The following is a 25676-nucleotide window of genomic DNA, read 5'->3' as shown; positions in this document are numbered from 1 at the left end:
CTCCACCTGCCCTGAGCCTTCCGTGAGGACTCCCCAAAGCTAGGCGGGCGACACAGATGAGCCATCGCCCTTCCAGCTGGCTAAAGTCCCCACCTCATCTTTGGTGGGCAGATTTCCTGTTGGTGCATGCTCTCTCTCCGGCCCTCCCACGAAGAGAGGTCTTGAGAATGGGGCAGCAAGCCAAACACCCCGAAAGCTGGACTGCCAGATGTGGCGAGCTCCAGGACAATGGAGGGGTGAAGCTGGCATGACAGACAGGAAACCATTTCAAGCCCAGGGATGCAGCAACACCCCCAGCACCTGTAGCTCCAGCACCTATTGCTCCTCTCCCCAGGAAGAGAAGTTAAAATAGCTAAGTGACCATATACAAATTAAGAGATTTTTGCCTAAATGGATAAAACCTTTTTCTCCCTATTGACTTAGCTACAAACAACTCCAAAGCCAGGGTGACACCTAATTTCCTACGCAAAACGATACGCTCATTGTGCAATAGGCCATGAGGTAGGTGAGGAAGCTGGGAGTTAACCAAATGAGAAATAATTTGCTATGTGAGACTGAAGGTCAAATAAGGCAAACTGCCTGTTACCCCAAGAAATCAAAGCCACGTTTGCACCCCAAGTTACAAACTACCCATTTGTTTGTCTTGTAAATCAAATACACTGTGGATAATCTGTTTTTGCCCCAGCAATGAGTCTTTCACTCCAAATTAGAGGCTGCACATTTGCTTGTCTTGCGAGTAAGATCTACAGTAGAACCTCAACGTTCTGAACTGACCAACCAACCACACTCCGCATTTGGAACCGGAAGTACACAATCCAGCAGCCGCAGAGATGGGGGGAAAAAAAGGCAACAGAGAACCGTGTTAAACAAACTACTGAACAAATAAAGGGAAAGCAGCATTTTTCTTCTGCATAGTAAAGTTTCAAAGCTGTATTAAGTCAACGTTCAGCTGTAAACTTTTGAAAGAACCATCATGTTTCGTTCAGAGTTATGAACATTTCAGAGTTACGGACAACCTCCATTCCCGAGGTGTTCGGAACTCTGAGGTTCTGCTGTACATCTCTGTGTGTGTGAACAGTGGCTCTTTTTCCATTGCAAACCCTAAATAACATGAAATTCTTATGTATAATCAAAGACCCTATAAAGTATGTCCATAGAATCTGGAAGATCTTTTGGTGTTCACCGTAAATAATTGTGACACTAGAAAGAGAGAGAACAGCTGGGTGAGAGGATATCTTTTATTGAATCATAGAATATCAGGGCTGTAAGGGACCTCAGGAGGTATCTAATCCAATCCCCTGCTCAAAGCAGGACCAATCCCCAACTAAATCATCCCAGCCAGGGCTTTGTCAAGCCTGACCTTAAAAACTTCTAAGGAAGGAGAGTCCATCACCTCCGTAGATAACCCAGTGCTTCCCCACCCTCCTAGTGAAAAAGTCTTTTTCCTAATATCCAACCTAAAACCTCCCCCACTGCAACTTGAGACCATTACTCCTTGTTCTGTCATCTGCTACCACCGAGAACCATTGGACCAACTTCTATTGGTGGGAGACACAAAGTCTGTGTAGCTTGAAAGCTTGTCCCACTCACCAACAGAAGTTGGTTCAATAAAAGATATTCTGTCCCCCACCTTCTGTCTCTAAAATCCTGGGACCCGTATGGGCACCACAACCCTGCAGCCTAGAAACAACAGGAATGTTTGGCACCAAAAGAAGGAATGTTGAAAGATATAAACACAGGAATAAGTTTGGATTATCCACAGAAACTGCTTAAAAAGGGAGAAATTCCAGGTAATAACGTGGGCTAATATTGAGATGCGATCCTGGAAACGAATCAAACATAAAAAGATAGGGAAATGGACTGAAGAAATGTGTTATACGTCAGCACCACCTACCGGGTACCGATGGAAGCATAAGAGAAACAGAGCTAAAATCTGCGCTTAGCTGTCTGTTAGAAATCAGAGGAGCCCTGAAATCAGAGTATATAAAGCTGAAGTCACCACGTGGGACTCCCCAGAGTTGACGGAACCCACGAGGAAGCTTCTGAATCCCCAGTGCAACGTATGCCAGGACTGGCTGTGGGCAGTCTCCATATTCCAGGGTTAAAAGGAAAAGAATTGGGGAGATTTCATTTCACAGACTGGATCGCCCCTTCTGCTCTTTAATATAAGTAACAAAGTGCCCATTCTCTAGGGAGACCTCCTGTAACCATAGGTTAAGAGTTGAACTCATGCTAGACAAATGCTCTCCTTCGTAATCCAAGCAAACCGGCCCAAGAGAGATTTGAACTGAAACTTAAAGCAATTGCTTTTGATATTTTAAACTTGTCCCTTTTGCAGCCAATTCATTCAAACAGCAGGGACTCAAAACTGCCTTACAGACAAATGCATCCAGCATTTCTCCAAGAAGGCTGGATGCAAGGGTGATGATACGTGTTCAGTACTAAGAAATGATGCTCATAAGTAAATGTAATTAAAAAATCTTGGTGGTTTGCATTGTTCCTTGGTGTAACTGCTGAGCTCAACCCTAGTCTTTGACAATTGCTGGCAAGACTCTGCTGGTGTGTGCTGCATGTACCAAGAGCATTGGTGCACCTACATGAGTGGTGAACTGCTGTGTATATTAATCTGGTTCTGGATCAATGAATACATTGTTGATTGGTTATTGGTAACCAAAGTGTCCTGACTTGAGAAATACTGTTCAAGTTAAGAGCTGATCTGAAAAGAGCCCAGCGTTAAATTAGGAAGGGAACACTCGCTGGACTCAATACAAAGGGGGTATCTGATACTGGCTGCAGCACTTAACCAACTGGCAATTCTAGTTGGTTGGAGTTCAGCTTTAAAATCTAACTGGCACCTCAGCAAACTCCTAAAATTGACACCTTCCACCCACCCCGCACACGCACTGTGACACATCCTCACCTTCGACCCCGACACGGCCATGTCCAACTCAGTGCTGATGGCGACGCAGGTCACCTCGGCGTCATGACCGTATAGGACTTGGACAGGTTTGGGAGCCAGGCCACTGGAAAACCCACCCTGGAGAGAGAAACCAGGGTATGTGGGCCAGATCCTGAGCCAGTCTAGGCCCCACAGCCCCTCCGGCTTCAGTGGAGCTGTTGCTGCTTAGAGCAGTGGAGGATCTGGCGTGGAAAGGCCCAGAGGAAACGGAGCCGAGAGGACAGAGCGCCAGCCAGAAGCTGGGGATGGGAAGCGTTTAGAACCACCGTGCAAAGCCACCGATGCTGCTTGCAAAGCTCCAATGGCTGAGCGAGGCTGGAGGAATAACCACAGCCACAGCCACACTTGCCAGGCTGTCTTCGGAGAAGCACCAGCCACATGGGTCGACACATTAGGGGAGCAGAGCTCAGAGCCTTTCCAGCAGGGCAGGCTGAACCGGGTAGGTTCTTGTCCTCATCTCCCGAAGGCAACCGGCCCCAGCACACAAATTCCACGGAAGCTAGTATGATGGAGCAATCTCTGCGCGGGACAGGGCTGGACCAGGAGTGTGGGGAACTGGCGTTGGGTAGAGCTGGGCGTGGGGAGCCAAAGGCTGGTGCTGCGAGTCAGGAGCGAGGGGCAGTGGCAGAGCTGTGTGGGGAGGCCCAGGGTTGGCATGGCAGGGGGTGCTGTGGGCCATGAGTGAGGGGCACTGGCAGAGCTGGGTGTGGGGGGAGCAGTACCACTCCCACCAGACAATCAGTATCAAGTCAACCAAATGCACACAAAATGACCCTGAAAACCTTTGAAGAGGCATCGGGGTAGCCCTGCTGCCAGCATGCCCTCGGACCTACAGAATGGTGCCTTCTCGGCCAGGAGCGAAACACACCGGGGATATGCCCTCTCCCAAGGCGAGCCCAAGAGTCACGCGAGGGTCTTACCAGGAAGTTCCCAACCACCTAGAAGCCTCCTCAGACCCAGCCCTGTGCTAGTAAGCAGAGAATTCCCGGCCGGAGCCGGTCTCTCCCTCACCTGCTGAAGGACCTGCCAGACCATGCAGGTGGTATCCCGGGAGCCCGAAATGAGGTAGATTCCACACAGATCGAGTGCCAGGCAGGTGACCACATCTGCAAGGAGGGGAAGAGGAGACATTGCTGCCGAGAGGCTGACCCCAGCGCCCCACAATGCCAACCCCCACCCTGTTTCCCTGGGGATCTGAGATGGGGCTAGGATCTCATGTGTCCCCTTCGCTGGAGACTCCATATCTGAGAAGGGGGCTTTGGGGCAGAGCCCACCAGGCACTTCGGAGGGGGTGGAAGTTAGTGACTGCAGGGTGAGCTGGCATGGCTCATTTCAATCCCACCCGGTCCTCTGGGCAGGTAACTCCTCTCCCCAAAGCACCAGGGCCACAGAGATAACAAGCTGCAAAGAGCAAGGGGTGGCTCCGGGACCCTGGCCAGCCCAAAGCATCGCGAGTTTGCCAGTGTCTTCCTAGTGCCCCCGTTGGTCGTGCCACGGTTAATCAGCTGGGCATGGGGTGGAACAGCTGGGGGGCTGCAGGCCAGGGTGGAGGTGCATTGGAGGGACGGGACACAGAACCGTGGCAGGATGGTGCATAGCCAGCAATGCGAGTCCCACCGCCCCACACGCCCCGCATCAGGTCACCCCCGCCGCCAGCCTGTCCGGGCGCCATACCTATATGCCTGGTGATGTGCCCGACAACCTTCCCTTTGCTCAGCAACGTGACACGCAGGCTGTTGTCCCAGTGTCCCCCGCTGAAGAGGAGCTTCCCGTCGGGAGAGACAGTCAGTGTCTTCGAGGACACCTCCACCCCTGGGGCAAAGGGGCCGGAGAGGAAGCGCTGGGTTCTAGCAGAGGAGACAAGAGCTCTTGGCTACAGAGCATCGCCCCAGAGAGCTGCCCACCCTTTGGCTCCCGGGAGCTCTCCGCCGCGCCGTCAGCAGGTCCCAATGGCAGCCAGCGTGGTGGGGGGTAATGGAGAGGACAGAGAGCCGGGCCTGCAAGAGAGGGGGCCTGGGAGCCCCGGCTGGCACAGGCAGGGTGGAGGGTACAAGCAAGACCCGGAAGGGGGCAGTGGATCACCACCACAATCCTGTGTCCAGAGAAGGCATTTGGGGCTGTGCATTCAGAGGAATCCCCTTGTCCCAGAGCAGAGAGGCGACCCACCCAAGGCACTCAGCCGGGGTGCCCTATGGCCAGAACATAGCTAAATGGAAGGGAATGGAGCAAAGAGCAACAGAACTGGCCAAGGGGTTACGAGGACTGGCCCTTGGGGGGCGAATGTCAGGAATGAGCATGCACAGCTTGGCCGGGAGCCAGGGGACGGGGAGCAGGCTGTTGGACCGGGAGGGTTTGGAGCCAGCTCCTCTAGGAGGCGGCTGGAAGATGTGGGGTAACACTATGCAAAGGACGCCGTAGGGTGACAGCTGAAGGAGTGTGCCTACTGGACGGGGGAGGGGTGGAGGCCTCCTTGGGTAGTGCCACCTAAAACCAGACTGGACAAAACATCTGGGGACTCAGTGTCGGGGCAGATTCCTCTCGGCTCTCCCAGGGCACTGCATGGCAGGAGCCAGGGAGGGACCCGGTAATGGGGTTCCCAGCCAAGAGGCGCCGGGCCCAGACTCACTTGGTATTGGAGACGGTGGGGTCTTTGGTGAAGCTGAAGTAGTTGGAGATGTTTTTGTCGTAGGGCAGCCAGCCGTGGGTTCCCAACAGGCCGTTGGTGCTCACCGTGACCTAGGAAAGGAGAGGGAGGCTAGCAGGAGAAATCAGGGTGCGCAGCCCCCAGGGTTACAGCCCCGCTCTTGGGAAAGCGCCACGAGGCATGGGAAGGCCGGGGCCGGTCAGGACCTGTTTTACGACTTGTTCAAAAGGCGCCACCCGTGTCCCGCAGCACCAGTGATGGCAGTAGTATGGTCACCCCTACCGCACTGGGTGATTCCAGGGTGTCCGAGCCAAGTACCAACCGGGCCTGACCCTACCTAGCTACTGCAACCCGAGGCAAACCACCGCGCCCGGCGGGATGCGTGCAGGATAGATTCCCTTCTCGCTCCACTTAATAAGCCAGCAGTTTAGGTAGTGCTCTTGGGAACAGCTGGAGCCAACACCCGCTCGGCCTACACTTCATCGTCAGCTGCAGGAGGGAGCTTTAGTTTCCCCGTACAAGTGCTGGAAGTTGGAAGGCCAGGATTGCGGTGAAAGCCCCGGGCTGGGACCCAGGAGACCCGGTGGCCAGTTTTGCCACTGACCTTCCACGTGACCGTAGGCAAGTCCCTTCAATGGCTCTGTGCCCCAGGCCCGGCCCTGTGAACTGGCAATCAGCTGCCCTGAGTGCACGGGGGCCGGGAGGAAACAATGAACTGATAGCAGAGGGGCTCCGATAGGTACCAGCTGGGGGGCTACAGGCGAAACGAGCTGAGAGCCCCCCCGAATTCCCAGCCCACAAGCCATGCCATGCCCCCAGGGCACTCACCAGCACATCCGGGGAGCCCTGTGTGATGAAGGAATGGGCCTGGTTCTTGGGGACCACAGCCTGCACCAGCGGGACCCCGTCGCTGATCCCCTGTGGGAGAGAACAGAGAGCTCTGGTGCTGCTGCCCGGCAGCTTGGGGGCTATGCACTGCCGCGGCCCTGCCAGCATGCGCGCGTCATGTTAGCGCTAGGCATTGTCGGGTGTTTGCAGCACCTCGGAGCCCCAGTCACGGACCAGGACAAGGTCGTGTTAGGCGCTGTACAGACCCACCATAGAGTCCCTGCCCCAAAGAGCTAGGTAACCGCACAGTCTCTCTGGAACCTGTGTCCTCCCTCACCCCAGAACTCCCGCTCTGGCCATTGCCACCCCATCACTCGCCCCTGTACCCCCCCGACACGGGTCCCCCCTCCCCACCACGTGGGAGGATTCCCTCGTAAGCTCTCCCCGGCAGGGCCCACAGTGGGCGGCCCTTGGAGCCCAGCGGTGAGGAGAGCTCTCACCTCGACGAAGAAGGACTTGAGCTGGTCGAGGTTCTCGAAGACGTTGGGGGAATACGTGTCGAGCCGGGCCAATCTCCTGGCGGCGGTTTCGGCTGAGAGGCGCACTGGGTGAGGTTCCTGCCGGGGGTGGGGGGGGGAGAAAATGCCAGCGAGTCGGGAGATGCCAGATCCCTGAGCGAGATCCCAGAGCCCAGCCTCCCGGGGAGAGAGAGGAAGAAGAGGGTGAAAGGACCCGGGGTGGGGTGGGGGGGGCGGCGCGGACGTATATGGACTTAAGCCCTGGCCGTGGGAGCGGAGCTCTGCTCTCAGGGCCTGTTGGGGGATCCCCACCCTCCCCGGGGTTAGTCGGGCACTCTCTCTCTGGCTCCCGATACCTTGAGCAGCTGGCAGGGGGTCTGCCCAAAGTTGCTGATGATGCCTTCCAAAGCCTTCCTCTGCGTCTCGTCGGCGATGGCGTCCAGGTCCACGGCCCCTGGGGAGCGAGAGAGGGGGGTGCTGTGAGTGACAGGCGCCCACCAGGGAACCTTCCTGCCTGCCCAGGCCCTGGCATGGCATCTCTTACCCTCGTACGTGCAGTAATAGAAGACGTTGAGAGCCTCCACGGCGGCCGGGCCCCTCTGCTTGTACCCAAAGATCAGGTCGATCCACTCGTGGAGGTGGGCAGACACGTGCTCCGACTCCTGTTACAGGGAGAGATCGGGGACAGTCAGCGCCACAGGGACATGCTGGGCTGGGGATGCCCCAATGGGTCTGAGCCACCTGGTAGGGAAACTCCGGGCCCCCGCCCTACAGGCTGGGGGAGCAGTGAGTTTGGCAGGCCAGGTGAAGGCTTCCCGGGCTGGGCGGAGCCCCTGCCCACTTACCAGTGCTTTCCTGTGCTTGTGGACGAAATCCTCCGGGGATCTGGCCCACGTCGGGAGGACGACGTCGTTCACCTGGTCGTTCGACATCTGCAGGCAGCCCAGGTCGAACCCTAAGGAAGGCGACACAGCAGGGTGGCTCACCATCCCCCGGCACGGGGTCAGATCAATGGCCCACCCAGCCTCAGGGCCAACACTGGCTCATGCTGGACGTTGCAGGGCAAGGTGGCGCACCGTGCTGCCCGATGCTATAACCGAGCAGAGCGGGGAATCCTGAGGATCCCAGGAGGTCACGCGCCAGCCATGGCACGCCTGCCAGGCACCAGCTCCATGCAGGGCGAAATTAGCTCTCCCGGCCCAGGAGCTCAGCCTGCGTCCCAGCTCTGTCTAGAGCCCAGTTACGATGCGCACAGAGTCCTGGGGCCCTCAACATGGTCCTGCCCCTGCTGGCTTGGGCATTACACCCTGCATGAGACAGTGAGCCTGGGCGCCAGCATGCCCAGTGGCTAGAGACCAGGACTGCGAGTCACTGCGACGATCATGAGAGATCAACTGAAATGGAAGTCACAGAAGAGATCCTGCCCCTTAAATGGAGGCCCCAAGTAGGCACCTCCCCATGCCAACCCCAGCGAGCCCCTCTCCCCCCGGCTCTAGACCCAGAGCACTCCGGCCAGCCGGGCTGCAATGCCCCAGGAGCTCCCTTTACCATTCTGGTTCTCCAAGAAGTCTGTGAAATAGAAGAACTCCGGGATCAGCTCCTTCACATCCACCGGGTTCTCCATGCGCGCCTGCCATGCTGCAGGCACCGAGTGAAACTGGCGGTCCGAGCAGTCAAACCTGCCGGCAAGAGTGAGGTTTGGCCTAATGGCTAAGGCACTGGGTTGGCACTCAGGAGAACCGGGACCTAGACTCAGCCCCACCGAGTGCCAGGGTGACCCTAGGCAAGACCCTTCATGTGTCTGCGCCACAGCTCCCTAGCTCGAAGATGGAAAGGGGCCTCACTGTCTCTTGCTAGATACCTGTCCAGCCCCAGGCAAACCAGACCCCGATCTAGGTGGAGGTGTGTATGCACTAGAGAGATATAATAAAGAACGCGTCGCTTTTCCTATCTTCCAGCGAGCTCCCGGGTTTACCGTATGGGCTGAAAAAATCAGCCTCGCCAGCCAAATCCCTGCATCTCTAGCACTCTCGCTTTCCCCGTGCCGGATAACGCCCATGAGACAGGCAGCCACGGCAGGATACAGGGCCGGCCAAACCCTCTTTCTGCTTTATCAACTCAGAGGCAAGGCTCAGAATCGGTTCTAGGACACTTTTTGCAATGGGTAATGAAGAATATTTAGCGCTTTCCTCAGCAGATCTCCAAGCACTTCACAGAGGTACCATCCCCATTGTACAGCTGGGGAAACTGAGGCACAGCACGGGAAAGTGACTTGCCCAAGGTCATCAGCAGAGCTAGGAGTAAAACTCAGCTCTCCTGAGCCTGATGATCTATTCGCTAGTCTACCTTCTGCATGTCCGTGCAAGGAAGTGTGGGGAAGACGTTCCTTGCACCCAAGTGAGGGAGGAGCATTTAAGAACAAGCCATGGGAAAGGATCCCCCACCAGCGAGCTCTCAGGCTGTGGATCAGGCTCCCAAGGGACGTGGTGAAAGTCTCCTCTCACAGGGGAGAGTTAGAACGAGCATGGGGGAGGTGGCAATCCTGCGTTAGCAGGGCCTGGAGAAGCTAGCAGGACTGTCCTGCCACGCCGATGCTAGCCCAGCTCCGGGTCTCACCGGCCGCTCTGCAACTGGATGTGAAGAGTAGCGAAGGGCTCGGTCCGGATCATGTAGTGCATGACGCCCGCCGCATTGGAGTAGTGTGTGCCATAGTGAAACTTGTCGATCATGCCCGTGGGGTCCTCAAAACTCTCATACCTGGGGACAGACAGGGGAGGGGAATAAGCAAAGCGCACCACTGAGACACAGGCGGGGGAAGGGAAGGAGGAGGAAGAGGGAAACCCAGCGGTGAGGCAGGGGTGGCTTGCAACACAGCAACTGCCTTGGCCGGGCTGGTTTCCCGGCTCGTGCTGCCACAGCCAGAGCGATTGCATTAGGAAGAGAAGATGGGCACCTGAGAGGGCACAGCCTTCTTACCAGCATGCCCCCACCCACCTCGCTGCTCTGCGTGCCTGGGGAAGGGGCTGGAGCAGCAGTCCCGGCGGCCCAGGGCCTCTCTCCAGCCATGGAGCAGAGCGCAGGGCAAAAATCCCCTGCCCACGCACCTCTTTTCTAGCCACGAGATGATTGCTCCATCTCCACAGAGCAAATGGGACGCATCAGCAATCTGCCAGCCACCCCCGACTCTAGGCCTTCGCTACCCCATGTGCTGGTGTCGGACTGCTATGTCCAGGGCACGCCGCCGGCTCTCGCCGGACACTGCGATGTCAGCCCCGCCCCTGGCGTGGCTGCTCCGGGCCACCTATCCCAGCGCAGCCACCGCCTTCGAGCTGCCCGGGACGTGCACTCACTTCTCCTTCACATCCTTGGCATGTCTCTCGTTGGCCACCCCGATGGGCTTGGAGAGATCCCGGAACACGTCCGGGTCACTCAGGTCCAGCGCCTCGGAGACGTAGTCCTGCAGGATCCAAGGGAACTATGGAGGGGAGAGGCCAGTCAGATGCCTGCCAACTCCTTACCCAGCCTGCCGCCGGGTCTTCAAACCCAGACAGACAACAGGGGAGTGGCAGAATGGGCAGTTTTCCCTAGGAGCACAGGGCCAGCGTTAGCGGCCGTGCTGCTGGGGCGGGCTGGTTGGCAGTGAGCCTTCCGGACTCTTACAGGGGGAGACGTTCTCAATCCACCGGGAGAGCCAGGAGGACACTGACAGCTCTGCATTACGAGGGCAAGAGGCTGGGCAGCTCTAATTTTATACTCTCCCCCACAGCAGGTAAGGTCCTTGGAGAGGTACGATCATATCTATAGGTTTGTACAGCACCTAGTGCAAAGACGCCCCCACCCGGCTGGCCTTAAGTGCCACCGCACTGCAGCTGTGAAACAGGCCCGCTTTCTAGTCAAGGCCCGCATCCATCTAAAGGGTTCCGACAGGACTGATCAACATAGGCACAGTTCAGGCGGCCAGCAGCACCCCCGGGTGCCAGAGACGGCAGGGAGTGACCAAGCACCTGCTGGGCTCTATCGCACTTCGTTAGGCAATCATTAACACCTCTACCAGTCCCTTCATAACCCCGTGGTAAGCACGCAGGGAGCGTCCCTGCAACGTGAAGGATGGCTTGCTAATACCGTCACCAGGCTAGTGAGAGCCGGACTTGGGCTGAGGCTGGGGGCCCATGCCACACTGCCAGCCCAGGGAGGGAGCGTGGAGAACAGACAGCCCCGGAAGGAATGTCGCGAGGGCTGCTCTGAGCACCCCGTCTCCGTCCGCCTGCCGGCCCCAGGACAGACCCTTGACAGCGTCTCTGGGCGGAGGAAGGCTGAGGGGAAGGGCCCGGCGGGCATGCTCACCACGGGGTACTGCGACAGATCGTTGTAAGTGCGCCCCGCAATCGTGTTCAGCTGCATCAGGTACTCGAAGTTGGAGATCTCCCTGTAGACCCATTTCTGAAACAGACATGGCGGGGCTGAAACAGGCCCTGCGGACGACAGGGGCAGAGGGGGTGGCTCTGGCTGGGGGAGCGGGAGCAGAGTCGCTGCATGGGGGTGGGAGTGGCATGGCACAGAGTGACCATATTTTCCCAAAGGGAAAACGGGACATGCCACAGGGCCAGCCTGAAGCCCTTCTCACCCCTCCCATGGGTCGGCCCAAGCCCCCTGCCACTCACCCATGCAGGGTCAGCCCGGCCCAAGCTGCTCTCCTGAGCCCTCCCTCCCACGTGGGGCTGGCATCGCCACTTGCCCCCTCCCCCTGCACGTTCTTCCATACCTCGCTTCGGGTTGCACTCCACTTTTCTGGCAAAACTGTGCATTTGCCCCCTTTGCTCTTGCCAACTGATCCGTTGCAAGCAGGACAAATACCCAATTTTGCCAGAAAAGTCGGGACGGCCGGGACAGGGGACTGTCCCAGCCAAAACGGGACACATGGGCACCCCATGGAAGTCGCTGCATGGGGCGGGGCTGGCTGGGACAGCAGGGAGGATATGGCTGGGGAGCAGACTCTGCAGGGAGGGGGATGGGAATCGCCATGCTGGGGGTTGGGGGAGGACCCTCGTGGGGAGCAGCATAGACACAGGCTACTCATCTAACCAGTGAGGATGGAAAGTCAGGCCTCAGGCCTTACCAGGGAAACTCATCCCATGGATTCTCCCCACCCTGCCATCACATCCCAGTGGCCTGCACCTGCGGGAGGCCATGCTAGCAGCCAGCCATGCCTGAGCTCGCCATCTGGCTATTTAACCCCTCAGGTGCCCATTCTGCCCCTGAGCACGATGACCCGCACCAGGAGTGGGACCCCGCAGCGAGGCGGCGCTCACTTTCCCTCTGCGACAACCCGAGCGACCCAAGCCTGTGCTCGGTCCCTCAGCGAGCCAGGGCTGGGGCCTCTCCCTTCGCAGGGCTGGGCTCACAGCCGGACCACGCCCCGAATGAAATGTGGTGGTTGCTGTGCCAACCTGGGCAGATCTCAGAACCATGACCCAGCTGGGCACAGCTGACAAGCCCTGGTCCAAGGGGCCCGTGGCTGGGGCAGAGGAGCGGGCCCCAGGATTTCTGGCAGAGCTGAGAGGCTGGGGGAAGTTTGCCCAGCACTCTGCCTGGCTACGAGGCAGCCCCGACGGACACACACTGCTCTCGAGGAGAGAGAGGGGGAGGCTAGAAGAAAATGCTAATGGCACCTGAGTCAGTCCTGAGGCCTTCAGCAGCTCCTGGGGCGACCGGCTGCCAAAGTAGATCTGGTTGGGTGGGCGCAGACCCAGAATACAGGAATACACTTTATTTCTAACCTGCGGGGACAAAACCAGGCACATGGAGCATTCAGGGGAGCACAGGTACAGCGTCCAGCCTGCCCTCGAACAAGGCTTTGCATTGCCAGAGTGCCTCTTCCCCAGGACCTCAAAGCACTTGATCCAGGGGGGTGGGGGGGATCAGGATCTCTCTCTCCATTTTACAGATGGGGAAACTGAGGCACAGAGGGGCAAGGACTTGCCCCATGTCAGACACTGGAAGCCGACAGAATCCAGCTCTCCCAATGCCCTGCTCTAGCAAAAAATTATCATGCCTCTCCACGAGATCTGGCCTGCTCTTGCAGTAGGGGCTGGAGAACCCCTCCCTGACAGACATGAACAAACCGCGTGAAAGGGAGAGCCATCCAAGGGCCAGACCCCTCTCCCCTGCTGTAAATCAGCAATGAAATCAAGGGCCCACGCTGATTTACACCAGCAAAAGATCCAGTCTAAGGAGTTCAATCCTAAATCAGATGGGTGTGCAATTCCCTTCTTAACAAGGCTCCAGCCCCTGCGCATCACGGTCAGGAAAGACGTGGCAGGGAGAGATGCAAGAAGCCAGACGGTTCTGTAAGCTCAGCTACAGATGCCAGCTTGGATCATGCCAGAGAGCTAGCAACCGAAGTGTAGCCAGGGCGATGTGAGGGACTAGCTGTGTCTAGGGTCCCGGGATGGGATTGTGCCCAGGCAGCCAGCCCCTTGCCCGCCACGGTTACACTGGTACTTTGAGTGCATTAGCCCGATCGGATATCGCGCAGGGACGTCCGGCAGAGCTGGAAATGATGCCTCTCGCTGCACCTTACATGAAACGGCGGCGCACGAGCGCTGGGGGAACGGAACGGGGGGATGCAGCCACTTGGCCCAGCGTCCCGCGTGGGGACAGGAGAAAGCAAGACACTGGAGACCTCTCGGCTATTTCCCCTTCAACAAGTGATCAACAGAAATCGGAACATGCCGGCCGGGTGCGGCTCCCTTGCTTTCCCTGCGCGGGGAGGGAGGCTGGAAAAGGTGGGGTGGGATGGGAGTACTACGGGATCACACACACAGCCCCCTCCATCCCATACCACCCCCCTTCCTGGCTGATCTCCGTCCACTTTAGAAGCTCTGGATGAAAGGCCATTTTGCCCATCACTCTGCATCAGGCCTCTCGCACCAGTGACAATTGACTTCCTGTCTTACCCCCCCGCCCCCCATCAATGCCCCCCTGGAATTCAGATCACCAGAGCACGATACTTCAGATAGCAACGTGCCCCAGGCTCTCACCACACGGGGCCAGGACCTTGTTTTGCGTCTCCAACATTGCACCATCGGCAGCCCAGCACCTCCCAGCACCGTGCTGGGGGCTGAGCTGGGCACCGACGCTCTGGGAAGGGTGCCACCAGCTTCCCAAGAGAAGTGGGGACGCCCCTGGGGCTGGGTAGCGGCCCCTGGTCTAGGAGAGCAGAGGGGATCAGGGCGAACCTTCTTCTTGAAGTTAACGAAGTAGTTGGCCTGGTCGATGAAGAAGAACTCCAGCGCCGACCGGCGGAGGTTGTAACGGCGGAGGTGCACTTCCCGGAGCTGAGACAGGGGGCGCTTGAAGTCATAGCCGATCCCTGGTGAAAGGGCAGAAGGCAGGCCAGCTGTTACTCCCCCTCCTATATGCACCTCCGTAGCTGGACAGCTCCCAGCGCTGCGGGGGCCACCCTGATCCTAGACACTGACCTATCTCAGCCAGCAATCGTCACACCAGGGAGACCCAGCGAAGGCTTCCAGCCCTCACCCGCTCCCCCATGTCACACCTAGGGTCTGAGCTCAGTGCTGGGCTAACCCCCAAGCCAAGCCAGCCTCCAGGTTAAGGCACTGGACTGGGACTCAGGAGATCTGGAATCAATTCCCAGCTGCACCACAGACTCCCAGCATGACCCGGGGCAAGTCACTTAACCCCTGTGACTCAGTTTCCCCATCTTCTGCCTGAGTCCCCTTCATCCGTGAGCTATTCGGGGCAGGGACAGTCTCTTCTGAAATGTACATCCAGCACCTAGCAGCATGGGCCAATAGGTGCTGCTCTCATGCAACGCTAGTAACGAGATTAACGAGTGATCTAACAGCAGCGTGGCAGTGAGAGGACAGGGCAGGCAGCCTCTGGTATCAGCAGGTGCGACAAAGGGCAGAAGAGGGGCAGGCATGGGCAAGCTCCGGTACCTTCCTCCGTCTCCTCCTTCTCGCTGCTGCAGTCGTAGAAGTAGATGTGCTGCGTGGTGACCTCCAGCCGGCCCTGGATCACCGCCACAATGGTGATGAGCTCGCAGTCCTCGGAGATCACCAACTTTTCCCTCTGGCTCTGCTCTTTGGGTTCAGCCCTGGAAGAGATCGGGGCAGCAGAGCCCTAATGGGTAGGATGTCCCGCCCGCGCGCACCTCTCTTGCGGCCCACGACCTCCCTCCCCGCACGCAGTCTTCCAATTATCAGGCGTGGGACTGGCTGGTTACAGAACAGAGGCCACCTTTGGCGTCCTGCTCTGGCTGGGGCCGTATGCCATACCGCATGCTCTGCTCCCAGCAATGGGAGCAGATATCTAGGCGCCCAGTGGCCTTCCCGTGACGCTCACTGCTGCTCAGCCAACCCTAGGCAGCTTGGCGACTCTCCTTGCACCCTTGCCAGGGAAAAACCTGCCAGCTTCCAGGAGTACCAGCTTGAGCGGTGTGCAGAGCGCCTCCTGGCGCTGCAGTACCAAGGAGGAACTTGGAGGGGTCTGAACTTGTGTTAGCTGGGAGAAGGGTAAGAGGGAGCCAGGGCCCAGGCAGGCGAAGGGGGATGGATGGCTCGGGGGACATGCGAGAGGATATAGCACCTCTCACAGCTCTACTGTGCTAGTGGCCAGAGGTCCCAGTCAGGATCGGGACCCTGCTCTACTAGACTCGGGGGATGTGGTCTCTACCCCAAGCTGCTCACAATATAAAGGCTGCTGGTTCAAATCCCACCTGTGACAGTCCCGGACCAAGAGCGGTTACCAGGCAATGGCTGTTTGAAGGCCACGACTAGCCCCGTTGATGAGCTCAGCAGAAAAGCCAAGGACTGAATTGGCCGGGAAGTCCCAACTGCCTCCTCCCCAAGAAGGGGGCCACACAGGGCGACACCGAGACACGCGGGCAGGCTCAGATGCAAGCCTCCGAGGCAACATACCCCTCTGCTGCAGGACACACTTCGTTCCTGCGCCCAGCAAGGGCCCGAACAGCAACCCAGGGCACAGAGCCGCCCAGGAGAGACTCACTGATTGTCCAAGAACTCAAGGTCCTCCTCCGCCAGCTGATCATCCTCCAGCTCGCTCACTTTCGCCTCCTTGGCCACAGCCAGTGGCAGAGGCTCTGCAGGGCTGTGAGAATGATCCGCGCCTGAAACGGACAGAGACTAAACTGGAGGCGCCAGGCTGAGCATGGCTCCTAGACAGTCACCCTGGGGCCCTGCAGCTGAGGGGCCCTGCTCTAGGTTTTATTTCTGCAGGCAGAGGTGGGATCCGGACCCCACTCCCTCCAAAATGTACATTAAATCCCTCTACATGCAAACCCTGCTCGGTGTGGCGCTCTGTCCCCCCTCTAGTGGCACCTAGCCCAGCTACAGATTGAAGAGCTGCTACAGCCTTGGCTAAGAGGCATGTGGCTTTTAGCTCACGCAGTAGAGGCTCATACACTAAGCTTCGGAGGTCCCAGGTTTGATGCCGCCCACAGGGGTCTGTCAGCGTTACAGCTGACTACACGGCAGTGAGCTGGCAGAGCCAGGCTCTGACCCACACGCACAGGGCCCATCCCCACGCTGCAAGCCCCGCTCACCTAGGTTGTCCCGGAGGGCACTAGCCTCCATGTGGCGGTCAAAGTTATAGTTGGGGACCAGTTTCAGCCTCATTCTGGAGTAGGTCTCGGCACTCGACAGCTTCCAGCGAATCTCTGGGGGGTTTCTGTGGGGGAGAGGGGGGAGAGAAAAGTGAGCGAGCACCGAGCACCCCGAAGTTGGGAACTGGAAGGGGGGCAGCTGGAGTCAGCATGGGGCAATGCAGCCTGATCCACAGAACAGTCTGGGCTCGCAAGGTGTTGGCTGACAGAGTCCCTCCTTGCTGCAGGGATTACGAGGACTCTACACTGAGCCGAGGACCTGCCGGACCAGGGCCCAGCTGCCTCCGAGAGTGGCCACGGGGGAGTTTCTACCACACCCCATCATGCCTTCAGCCTGGGAGCTGCAGGGCAGAGGGCAGGAGGCAGTGCGACAATAACGAGACAAAACGGGGTGGAGAGGGGCACAGAAAAACGCGGGAGGGTCAGGAACAGCTGTAAGCCACACTGCCTGGTTCCAACTGGGGGAGGCGCAGCTTTGCCACAGTGGGTGGGGCTAGCGCCTGAGCTCCCTTTGTTTTTTGTCTGACTCCAGCAGGCGTCGGTCTTCCAGTGGCCGCTCTGCAAGCGGGCAGGCTACAGCAGGACACGGCCGCGGCACGCACGGGGCTCTGCAGCACCTGCCATGAAAATGGCCCCCCCCCCATTGTGGGAATCACACCCCACGATGGGCAGGAAGCCAGGCTAGGACCATGGCACGGGATTCCTCTGGCGGGGGTGGGGGAAAGCAGCGATACTGCTAAACCCGGAGGATCCAGCAGCCCCAACCATGGGCTGCCCCATAAGCGCTGAGCTGGAGAGGGCCCTGGGCAGCATCCCCTCCCGCAGCCCAAAGGGAGCGTTAACTCCTGACCGGTCCGCCCAAGCAGAGCGCTGTGAGGTCAGCAGGCGGCGCAGGGCCTTCCACTGCTTCAGGACCACGCCGTGGTGGTTGTTGATCTGCTTCAGGACGTTCACGTGCCGGATGTGTTCGTACTTGGAGCGCTTTATCACTGGCTCCAGAATCAGCTCCTAGCGGGGGCAGAGAATGGAGGTGGGACTGGGTGGGGGGGGGGAAGGGAGTTGGAAAGGGCGGGCAAGCACACGGGTCTCCCCTGGGAGGAGACATGGCACCACAAATTAGGGTTTTGCGGGAAGATGTGCCAAAGAAATTCAGCTTGGAGGAGACACCCGGCACGGGCTGTTTCAGCCCCCGCGGTTTGTGTTTGGCCGAGTTATATTGGCTGTCATTCTGGAGCCCTGAGGTGTGGACTGGACAACAGCAGTGGGGGGGGGGGGGAGTCTTTCGAACAGCTGACCGCACGTACCTGGAACTTCTTCCTGCTCTCCTCTTTCTCCCTCTCCCTACGCAGGGAGCTGCTCATCAAGGCATCATAGCAGGAGTTCCAGAAATTGGACATGTGGTCATGGCTCTTGGCGAACGTGTCGATTTCAAACTGCGCCATCATGGGCTGTACCTGCCGAGGGGAGAGAGCCCTTGAACGGTGGTGGCCAAGACGGGTGGGCGAGGACGTATTTTCTGGGACGCTGCCTTAGAACCGGGCGAGGTCTAGCAGCGAGCACAAAGGACTGGGAGGCCAGGAACTCGCAGCTGAGGTGTGAATTCGCTGCGTGAATTCGCCCCTAGTAGATCATATGATCCATGCCTCAGTTTTCCCATCTGCAATCTATTTAGGTGAATGTATCCCCTCTCCCACTCCCCCCAAAAAAATCACTGCAGTGTCTGAGCACTTTATCCTCAACTCCCTGGCAAGCTACATAAATATTGGTTTCAGAGTAGCAGCCGTGTTAGTCTGTATTCGCAAAAAGAAAAGGAGTACTTGTGGCACCTTAGAGACTAACAAATTTATTAGAGCATAAGCTTTCGTGAGCTACAGCTCACTTCATCGGATGCATTTGGTGGAAAAAACAGAGGAGAGATTTATATACACACACAGAGAACATGAAACAATGGGTTTATCATACACATTGTAAGGAGAGTGATCACTTAAGATAAGCCATCACCAGCAGCAGGGGGGGGGAAAGGAGGAAAACCTTTCCTGGTGACAAGCAAGGTAGGCTAATTCCAGCAGTTAACAAGAATATCAGAGGAACAGTGGGGGGTGGGGTGGGAGGGAGAAATACCATGGGGAAATAGTTTTACTTTGTGTAATGACTCATCCATTCCCAGTCTCTATTCAAGCCTAAGTTAATTGTATCCAGTTTGCAAATTAATTCCAATTCAGCAGTCTCTCTTTGGAGTCTGTTTTTGAAGCTTTTTTGTTGAAGTATAGCCACTCTTAGGTCTGTGATCGAGTGACCAGAGAGATTGAAGTGTTCTCCAACTGGTTTTTGAATGTTATAATTCTTGACGTCTGATTTGTGTCCATTCATTCTTTTACGTAGAGACTGTCCAGTTTGGCCAATGTACATGGCAGAGGGGCATTGCTGGCACATGATGGCATATATCACATTGGTAGATGCGCAGGTGAACGAGCCTCTGATAGTGTGGCTGATGTGATTTCACATTTGGTGACAATGTATACCTTCAAATCAGCGGCACTGCGATGGGTACCCGCATGGCCCCACAGTATGCCAACATTTTTATGGCTGACTTAGAACAACGCTTCCTCAGCTCTCGTCCCCTAATGCCCCTACTCTACTTGCGCTACATTGATGACATCATCATCTGGACCCATGGAAAAGAAGCTCTTGAGGAATTCCACCATGATTTCAACAGTTTCCATCCCACCATCAACCTCAGCCTGGACCAGTCCACACAAGAGATCCACTTCCTGGACACTACGGTGCTAATAAGCGATGGTCACATAAACACCACCCTATATCGGAAACCTACTGACCGCTATTCCTACCTACATGCCTCTAGCTTTCATCCAGATCATACCACTCGATCCATTGTCTACAGCCAAGCTCTACGATATAACCGCATTTGCTCCAACCCCTCAGACAGAGACAAACACCTACAAGATCTCTATCATGCATTCCTACAACTACAATACCCACCTGCTGAAGTGAAGAAACAGATTGACAGAGCCAGAAGAGTACCCAGAAGTCACCTACTACAGGACAGGCCCAACAAAGAAAACAACAGAACGCCACTAGCCATCACCTTCAGCCCCCAACTAAAACCTCTCCAACGCATCATCAAGGATCTACAACCTATCCTGAAGGATGAGCCATCGCTCTCTCAGATCTTGGGAGACAGACCAGTCCTTGCTTACAGACAGCCCCCCAATCTGAAGCAAATACTCACCAGCAAGCACACACCACACAACAGAACCACTAACCCAGGAACCTATCCTTGCAACAAAGCCCGTTGCCAACTCTGTCCACATATCTATTCAGGGGATACCATCATAGGGCCTAATCACATCAGCCACACTATCAGAGGCTCGTTCACCTGCGCATCTACCAATGTGATATATGCCATCATGTGCCAGCAATGTCCCTCTGCCATGTACATTGGCCAAACTGGACAGTCTCTACGTAAAAGAATGAATGGACACAAATCAGACGTCAAGAATTATAACATTCAAAAACCAGTTGGAGAACACTTCAATCTCTCTGGTCACTCGATCACAGACCTAAGAGTGGCTATACTTCAACAAAAAAGCTTCAAAAACAGACTCCAAAGAGAGACTGCTGAATTGGAATTAATTTGCAAACTGGATACAATTAACTTAGGCTTGAATAGAGACTGGGAATGGATGAGTCATTACACAAAGTAAAACTATTTCCCCATGGTATTTCTCCCTCCCACCCCACCCCCCACTGTTCCTCTGATATTCTTGTTAACTGCTGGAATTAGCCTACCTGCTTGTCACCATGAAAGGTTTTCCTCCTTTCCCCCCCCTGCTGCTGGTGATGGCTTATCTTAAGTGATCACTCTCCTTACAGTGTGTATGATAAACCCATTGTTTCATGTTCTCTGTGTGTGTGTATATAAATCTCTCCTCTGTTTTTTCCACCAAATGCATCCGATGAAGTGAGCTGTAGCTCACGAAAGCTTATGCTCTAATAAATTTGTTAGTCTCTAAGGTGCCACAAGTACTCCTTTTCTTTTTACATAAATATTGTTACCCTCCCCCAACCCCCCAATTAACATACGGGTGTAACAGGACTTAGAATCATAGAATATCAGTGCTGGAAGGGACCTCAGGAGGTATCTAGGCCAGCCCCCTGCTCAGAGCAGGACCAATCCCCAACTAAATCATCCCAGCCAGGGCTTTGTCAAGCCTGACCTTAAAAACCTCTAAGGAAGGAGATTTCACCACCTCCCTAGGTAACCCATTCCAGTGCTTCACCACCCTCCTAGTGAAATAGTTTTTCCTAATATCCAACCTAGACCTGCCCCACTGCAACTTGAGACCATTACTCCTTGTTCTGTCATCTGCTACCACTGAGAACAGCCGAGCTCCATCCTCTTTGGAACCCCCTTCAGGTAGCTGAAGGCTGCTATCAAATCCCCCCTCACTCTTCTCTTCCACAGATTAAACAATCCCAGTTCCCTCAGCCTCTCCTCATACGTCATATGCTCCAGCCCCCTAATAATTTTTGTTGCCCTCCGAGCCCAGCGGAGGGCAACAAAAATGATTTTTGTCCTGACTTGGCTCTGTCAGTCTCAGAGCTGGGACAGCTCCTAGCCCTGCTCAGACCCAGCTCAGCTGAGAGGCACACGGAGCCTCTACGTGGGTCCCTGCCCTTCGATAGCTCAGCTCTCTGCCCTGCAGCTGGTCAGATCTTCTGTGCCCATAAACAGCCCCGCTGAGCACCCCCCCACCCATGCCCATTCTCCCAACATTTACACCATCCCCCCTTGGTTCAGGGCTTGGCTGTTGGCATCCGTGGCTGAGTGTGTTGTCCGAAGAGATTCCCCATGGACACGCACAGCACCACCGGCAGAGACAGGGACAGAGCCCACATCTGACATGCTCCCCGCTCTAACCACTCAGTGCTCCCTCCTCTGGCAATGGTAACCTCCCCGAGGGGCCCGTCCCGGCGACACCCACATGCTTCTCGATGAAGGCCCTCCACTCAGGGGTGGTGCAGAAGAGCTGGAAGTCCTCGTAGAAGGTGGGGCTGCCGTTGGTGGGGGGCAGCGAGGGCAGCAGGCGCTGTAGCTGCAGCGTGTTGTAACACTGGTCCAGCAGCGTGCGGACGATGGGCAGGAGCCAGGAGAAGGCCTCCGACTTGGGCTGCAGCGCGCGGCTCAGGGGGCTCTCCAGCTTGCCCAGCAGGTAGCAGGCCTCCTCCTCCATGGGGGCCGAGGCCGTCTGGAGCAGGCTGTGGAGCTTGACGTAGGCCAGCGAGTGCAGCTGGTGGGAGCGGGGGGGAGGGGGAGGCAGGGGAGAGGCTGTTACATCCCCAGGCTCATCCCAGCATGGGGGCAGGGGGAGAAATACTGCGGTTTTGGGGCCCTCAGAGCCTCTCCAATCCCTCTCCTTCCCAGCCTCTCCCTCTCCCCCGGACCCCCCACTTCCCTTCAGAGCCCAGCCCCTCCCCAAAGAGAGAAGGGGAACCCTCAGGGTCACTCTAACAAGGCCAGTCGGGGTCCCCAGCCGCCTCACCTGGGCCTCCTCCAGCCCACTGTACCCGATGAGGATGTGCAGGCCGATCTGAGCCATCTCCTTCAGGTCCGAGGTCCCGTTGGCCAAGTGGTACCACACCCCCAGCTTGTCCAGCAGGCTATTCACCCCCTCGTAGATCTGCAGCCACAGGAAGGGCAGAGTGACTCCTCCCAGCAAGGATAGCGACGGAGCTCACCCTCCCAGCCCCCCACGCTTGGCTTCCCCGGCCTCCGGACGGGAACAGGTATCGTCCAGGGAAGCTGCGGCTGAAGCCCAGGGCGGGGTAATTTAATGGGAGAGCCAGCTGCAAAGCAGTGACCCCAAAAGGATGGCAGCCAATGAACTGCGGCAGGAGGGAAAGAGAGAGACCCCCGGCTCTGTTCCGGCAGTATATGCCCAGCAGCCGATGAGCCCTCTGCACGTCAGCACGACGCTACCCCATGGAGCAGAGCGGCAAAACCATCTTCACCCGCCCCAGGCCTGCCAAGGTACCAGCCCGGACCTTCTCGCTCCACAGGGCCTGGTTGTTGTGCCCCTCGGAAAACAAGAAGTCCTGGAGGAGCCTCAGCAACTTGAGCGCGTTCTGGGTGAGGCTGGGCAAAGTGGCCGGAGCCGACTCCTTGATGTCCGTGAGGGCCGATTCCATCATCATCTCCAGGAGGCTGCAAGAGAGAGACAGGGAGAGTGTGTGTGCGCGCGCATGCATGCACGGGGGGTGTCAGGCATCCGATGGCACTGCCTGCTCTAGAGAATAACCCACTCATCCTCCCGCGCCGAGCGGGGGACTCCAGGTAGCCCCGCACGCTGCTAGCACCCACCGGATATTGTGTTGGTCACGCAGCCTCTCTCTCTTCAGGACCCCCATTCATATAGTATCTGAGTGCTTCAAAATCTTCCACCCGCTGCGAGGTGGGACAGCGCTGTTATCCCGAAGTTACAGATAGGGAACTGAGGCACAGAGAGGCTAAGGGACGTGCCCAAGGTCCTGCAGGCAGGCGGCACCAGAGGTGGGAAATGAACTCGTGTCTCAAGTCCCAGGCCACGAAATCAGCCACGGGAAGCAGGTGCCCAAGACCAAAGTTTCTCTGCAAAGCACCCGCCCCTCTGGGGAGCGTTTCAGGGCCATGTGCTCTTCAGTGCCCCAACCCGGGATTACCCTGGGCTCTGACACTCATGAACAGACTGGGAAGCTCCTTATTTCAAGGAGACAGAAGGGTTAGTGGCTTTTCCCTTCTACAAAGATGCCCAAGTTCAAGTCTATGCCCAGGTGGCAAGTGTAATGCATTTGAGGGGTGGGGAGGGGCCTACTCCTGATGTGTGCGGGAACATCATGAAATGCACCCCATTCATCAGACACATGCGACGCCCAAGACTGGAATAGAAAGGACAGGTCAGGAGTGAGCGGGCGAGATGCACAGCTGGGATCACAGGGGGGCGCGATCTGGAGCAAGCGGCCGGGGCCTGGCTGGGCATGGGGGTGGAAGGCTGTGATGGTGTGAGCCTGCTGGCTGGGAGCAAAGGACACAGGCTGGGCATGGGGGCGCAGGGCTGGAGTAGCAGGGGGTTACTAGTCAGGACAGCTACCTTTGATGCGTCACTTTCACAAGCACAAGCCCACCCCTCCAAGGTGTGAATGGGGAAGAGAAATGGGCAGGTGTGGGGGCAGGGCAGGGCCCTGGCTCCGAAGGGGTAAAATGAAGCAGCTCCTTTGGCCGACAGGCTAGGTGCCCTTAGGGCCTGGCAGTGAGCTGCCCCCATGCTAGAGGCCAACGTGCCAGAAACCCACAAGCTCGGACACGTTGTCAGCCAGGATCCTAGGCCCTCTGGCCCAACTGAGGGGGACAGGATGAAGGGTCACACACCTGTGGGCCCAATTCTGATCCTATTTCTCGACCTCCCAAACCCCTTCCCCAAGCTGGCCAGAGTCCACCAGGTGGCAGGAGGCCTGCCGCTCTGCCAGCACCCACCTGCGCTTGATCTCATCCGGCGGCCGCACCAGCTCGCAGGCTGTGCCCAGTTTGGTGAGGACGGAGAAGACCTGCCCGCGCTCCTTCCAGGCCGCGTCGTCCCAGCCTTCCACCCCACGCCAGGTCACCGAGAAAATGATGTTGGTGAGCAGGTTGCACAGCTCCTCCTCTGGCGTTTGCTGAGATGGGGGGAGAGGCAGAAAACACACGCTGATCTGAGCAGCTGGTCCGCTCCCCATGGGCTTCTCCTAGAGGGGATGGCGGACGCAGTGCCCCCTGGTAGAGACAACTGTCCTGCTCGGACATGATGGGGGTGGGATTGGGAGTGGGGCATCTAGGGACAGAGGGCCATGACCCAAGGATCTCGATGCCAGCTGGCAGAGGGCACCAGGGGGCATATAGGTGACAGGGATCCTCTGGGTCCAGTGCGCTACTATGTAGATAGCGAAGAGTGTCATTTACAGCCTGTCACACTGGGCAGCAGAACCTTTGGGTTACGTGTGAGCAGATAACATGCAAGGAGACGTGTGTCTAGACTGGACATTTTGTTCTTAAAGACTTGGAGTTAACGGCAGGTCAGCCAGACACATCTTAAGAGGGGTCCTGCTGGAGAGAAGAGATTTCTCTCCCTGCCTCACAGCGGGTGGTTGTTTGCACAGAATCAAATGCTGATTAAGAGACGGGGGACTTGAGGAAAAAAATTAACAGGAAGGGGTGAACGGCAGGGAGAGGGGGAACCTGGTTTACAGGTGAACAACAAAGGGCTGGTCTAGTGCATCCAGGGGTGCAGAGATACCCTGGCATCCTTCATCTAGGGAGGCCAGCTGCCAGCGGGCATGGTCTTGTAGGGTGACCAGATGTCCCGATTTTATCGAAGTGAATACCTCTTACTGCAGACAGTGGCATCCCCGCTCATCCACTGCTGCCGGCTCCCCTCTGAATGCTCTCACCATGGGCTGCAGTGGGAGAGCGGCTCCTTTGGCGGTCATGGGGGGCAGTGGCTTACCTGGGGGTTACTGGTATTGGAGACATCGTCGCTGGCCAGCGTCTCCTGGTAGCTGCTTTCGTCTAGGACATTGGAGAGGCTGGAGCTTTTGCGAGCCCGTGTGCCTGGGAAAGGTTTGAAGTACTCCAGAGGAGAGGGGGTCCCTGGCAAGCTCCCCGGCGTCTGGTTGCCGCTCTCCACTGTGGCGGTGGAGCAGGTGCTGGCCAGGTCGAGGCCGAGGTCAAAGGGTGACATGCAGAAGGGTGAGAGAGGGTGGTAGACACCATCAAACTGGTGGGCATCGGTGGAGGGGGCCTCCCCCTGGCTGGGGATGTCGATAGTGTTGAAGGAGGAGGAGTGGCTGGTGCGGTCCAAGGAGTCGAAGGATTTGAAGTTATAGGAGTGGAAGGGCTTGGAGCTGCCGGTCGGGGAGATGGAGTGGTCCGAGAAGCCCTCAGAAAGCTCATGGTCAGAGGCCTCAAAGCCCACTGGCAGAAAGACATCCAGGTCCTGAAGGTCTGCCAGGGCATGGCTGGTGCTGTCCAGCCGCTCCTTCCCGGCCTCG

At 57.2% G+C, this 25676-nt stretch overlaps 1 protein-coding gene across 1 annotated transcript in view; it reads right to left on the bottom strand.

Moving 5' to 3' along the window:
* The window catches only part of NBEAL2 (neurobeachin like 2), a 180805-nt gene that overhangs the window by 5880 nt on the left and 149249 nt on the right, over positions 1-25676 (bottom strand). The window contains 26 exon segments of the mRNA XM_038390938.2: positions 2921-3037; positions 3971-4065; positions 4634-4806; positions 5586-5695; positions 6432-6521; positions 6932-7048; positions 7306-7403; positions 7494-7611; positions 7795-7904; positions 8498-8628; positions 9566-9706; positions 10300-10424; positions 11294-11389; positions 12619-12726; positions 14188-14321; positions 14911-15068; positions 15980-16100; positions 16536-16660; positions 17446-17603; positions 17900-18049; positions 21602-21907; positions 22160-22297; positions 22662-22821; positions 24127-24305; positions 25133-25462; positions 25465-25564. Of these exon segments, the coding sequence (XP_038246866.2) occupies positions 2921-3037; positions 3971-4065; positions 4634-4806; positions 5586-5695; positions 6432-6521; positions 6932-7048; positions 7306-7403; positions 7494-7611; positions 7795-7904; positions 8498-8628; positions 9566-9706; positions 10300-10424; positions 11294-11389; positions 12619-12726; positions 14188-14321; positions 14911-15068; positions 15980-16100; positions 16536-16660; positions 17446-17603; positions 17900-18049; positions 21602-21907; positions 22160-22297; positions 22662-22821; positions 24127-24305; positions 25133-25462; positions 25465-25564 (3688 nt within the window).

This window comes from Dermochelys coriacea, chromosome 2 (genome assembly GCF_009764565.3).
Source record: "Dermochelys coriacea isolate rDerCor1 chromosome 2, rDerCor1.pri.v4, whole genome shotgun sequence".
Classification (NCBI taxonomy): Eukaryota; Metazoa; Chordata; order Testudines; family Dermochelyidae; genus Dermochelys; species Dermochelys coriacea.
The sequence above is the reverse complement of the archived record's forward strand: the minus strand, read 5'-3'. Positions and strand labels throughout refer to the sequence as shown.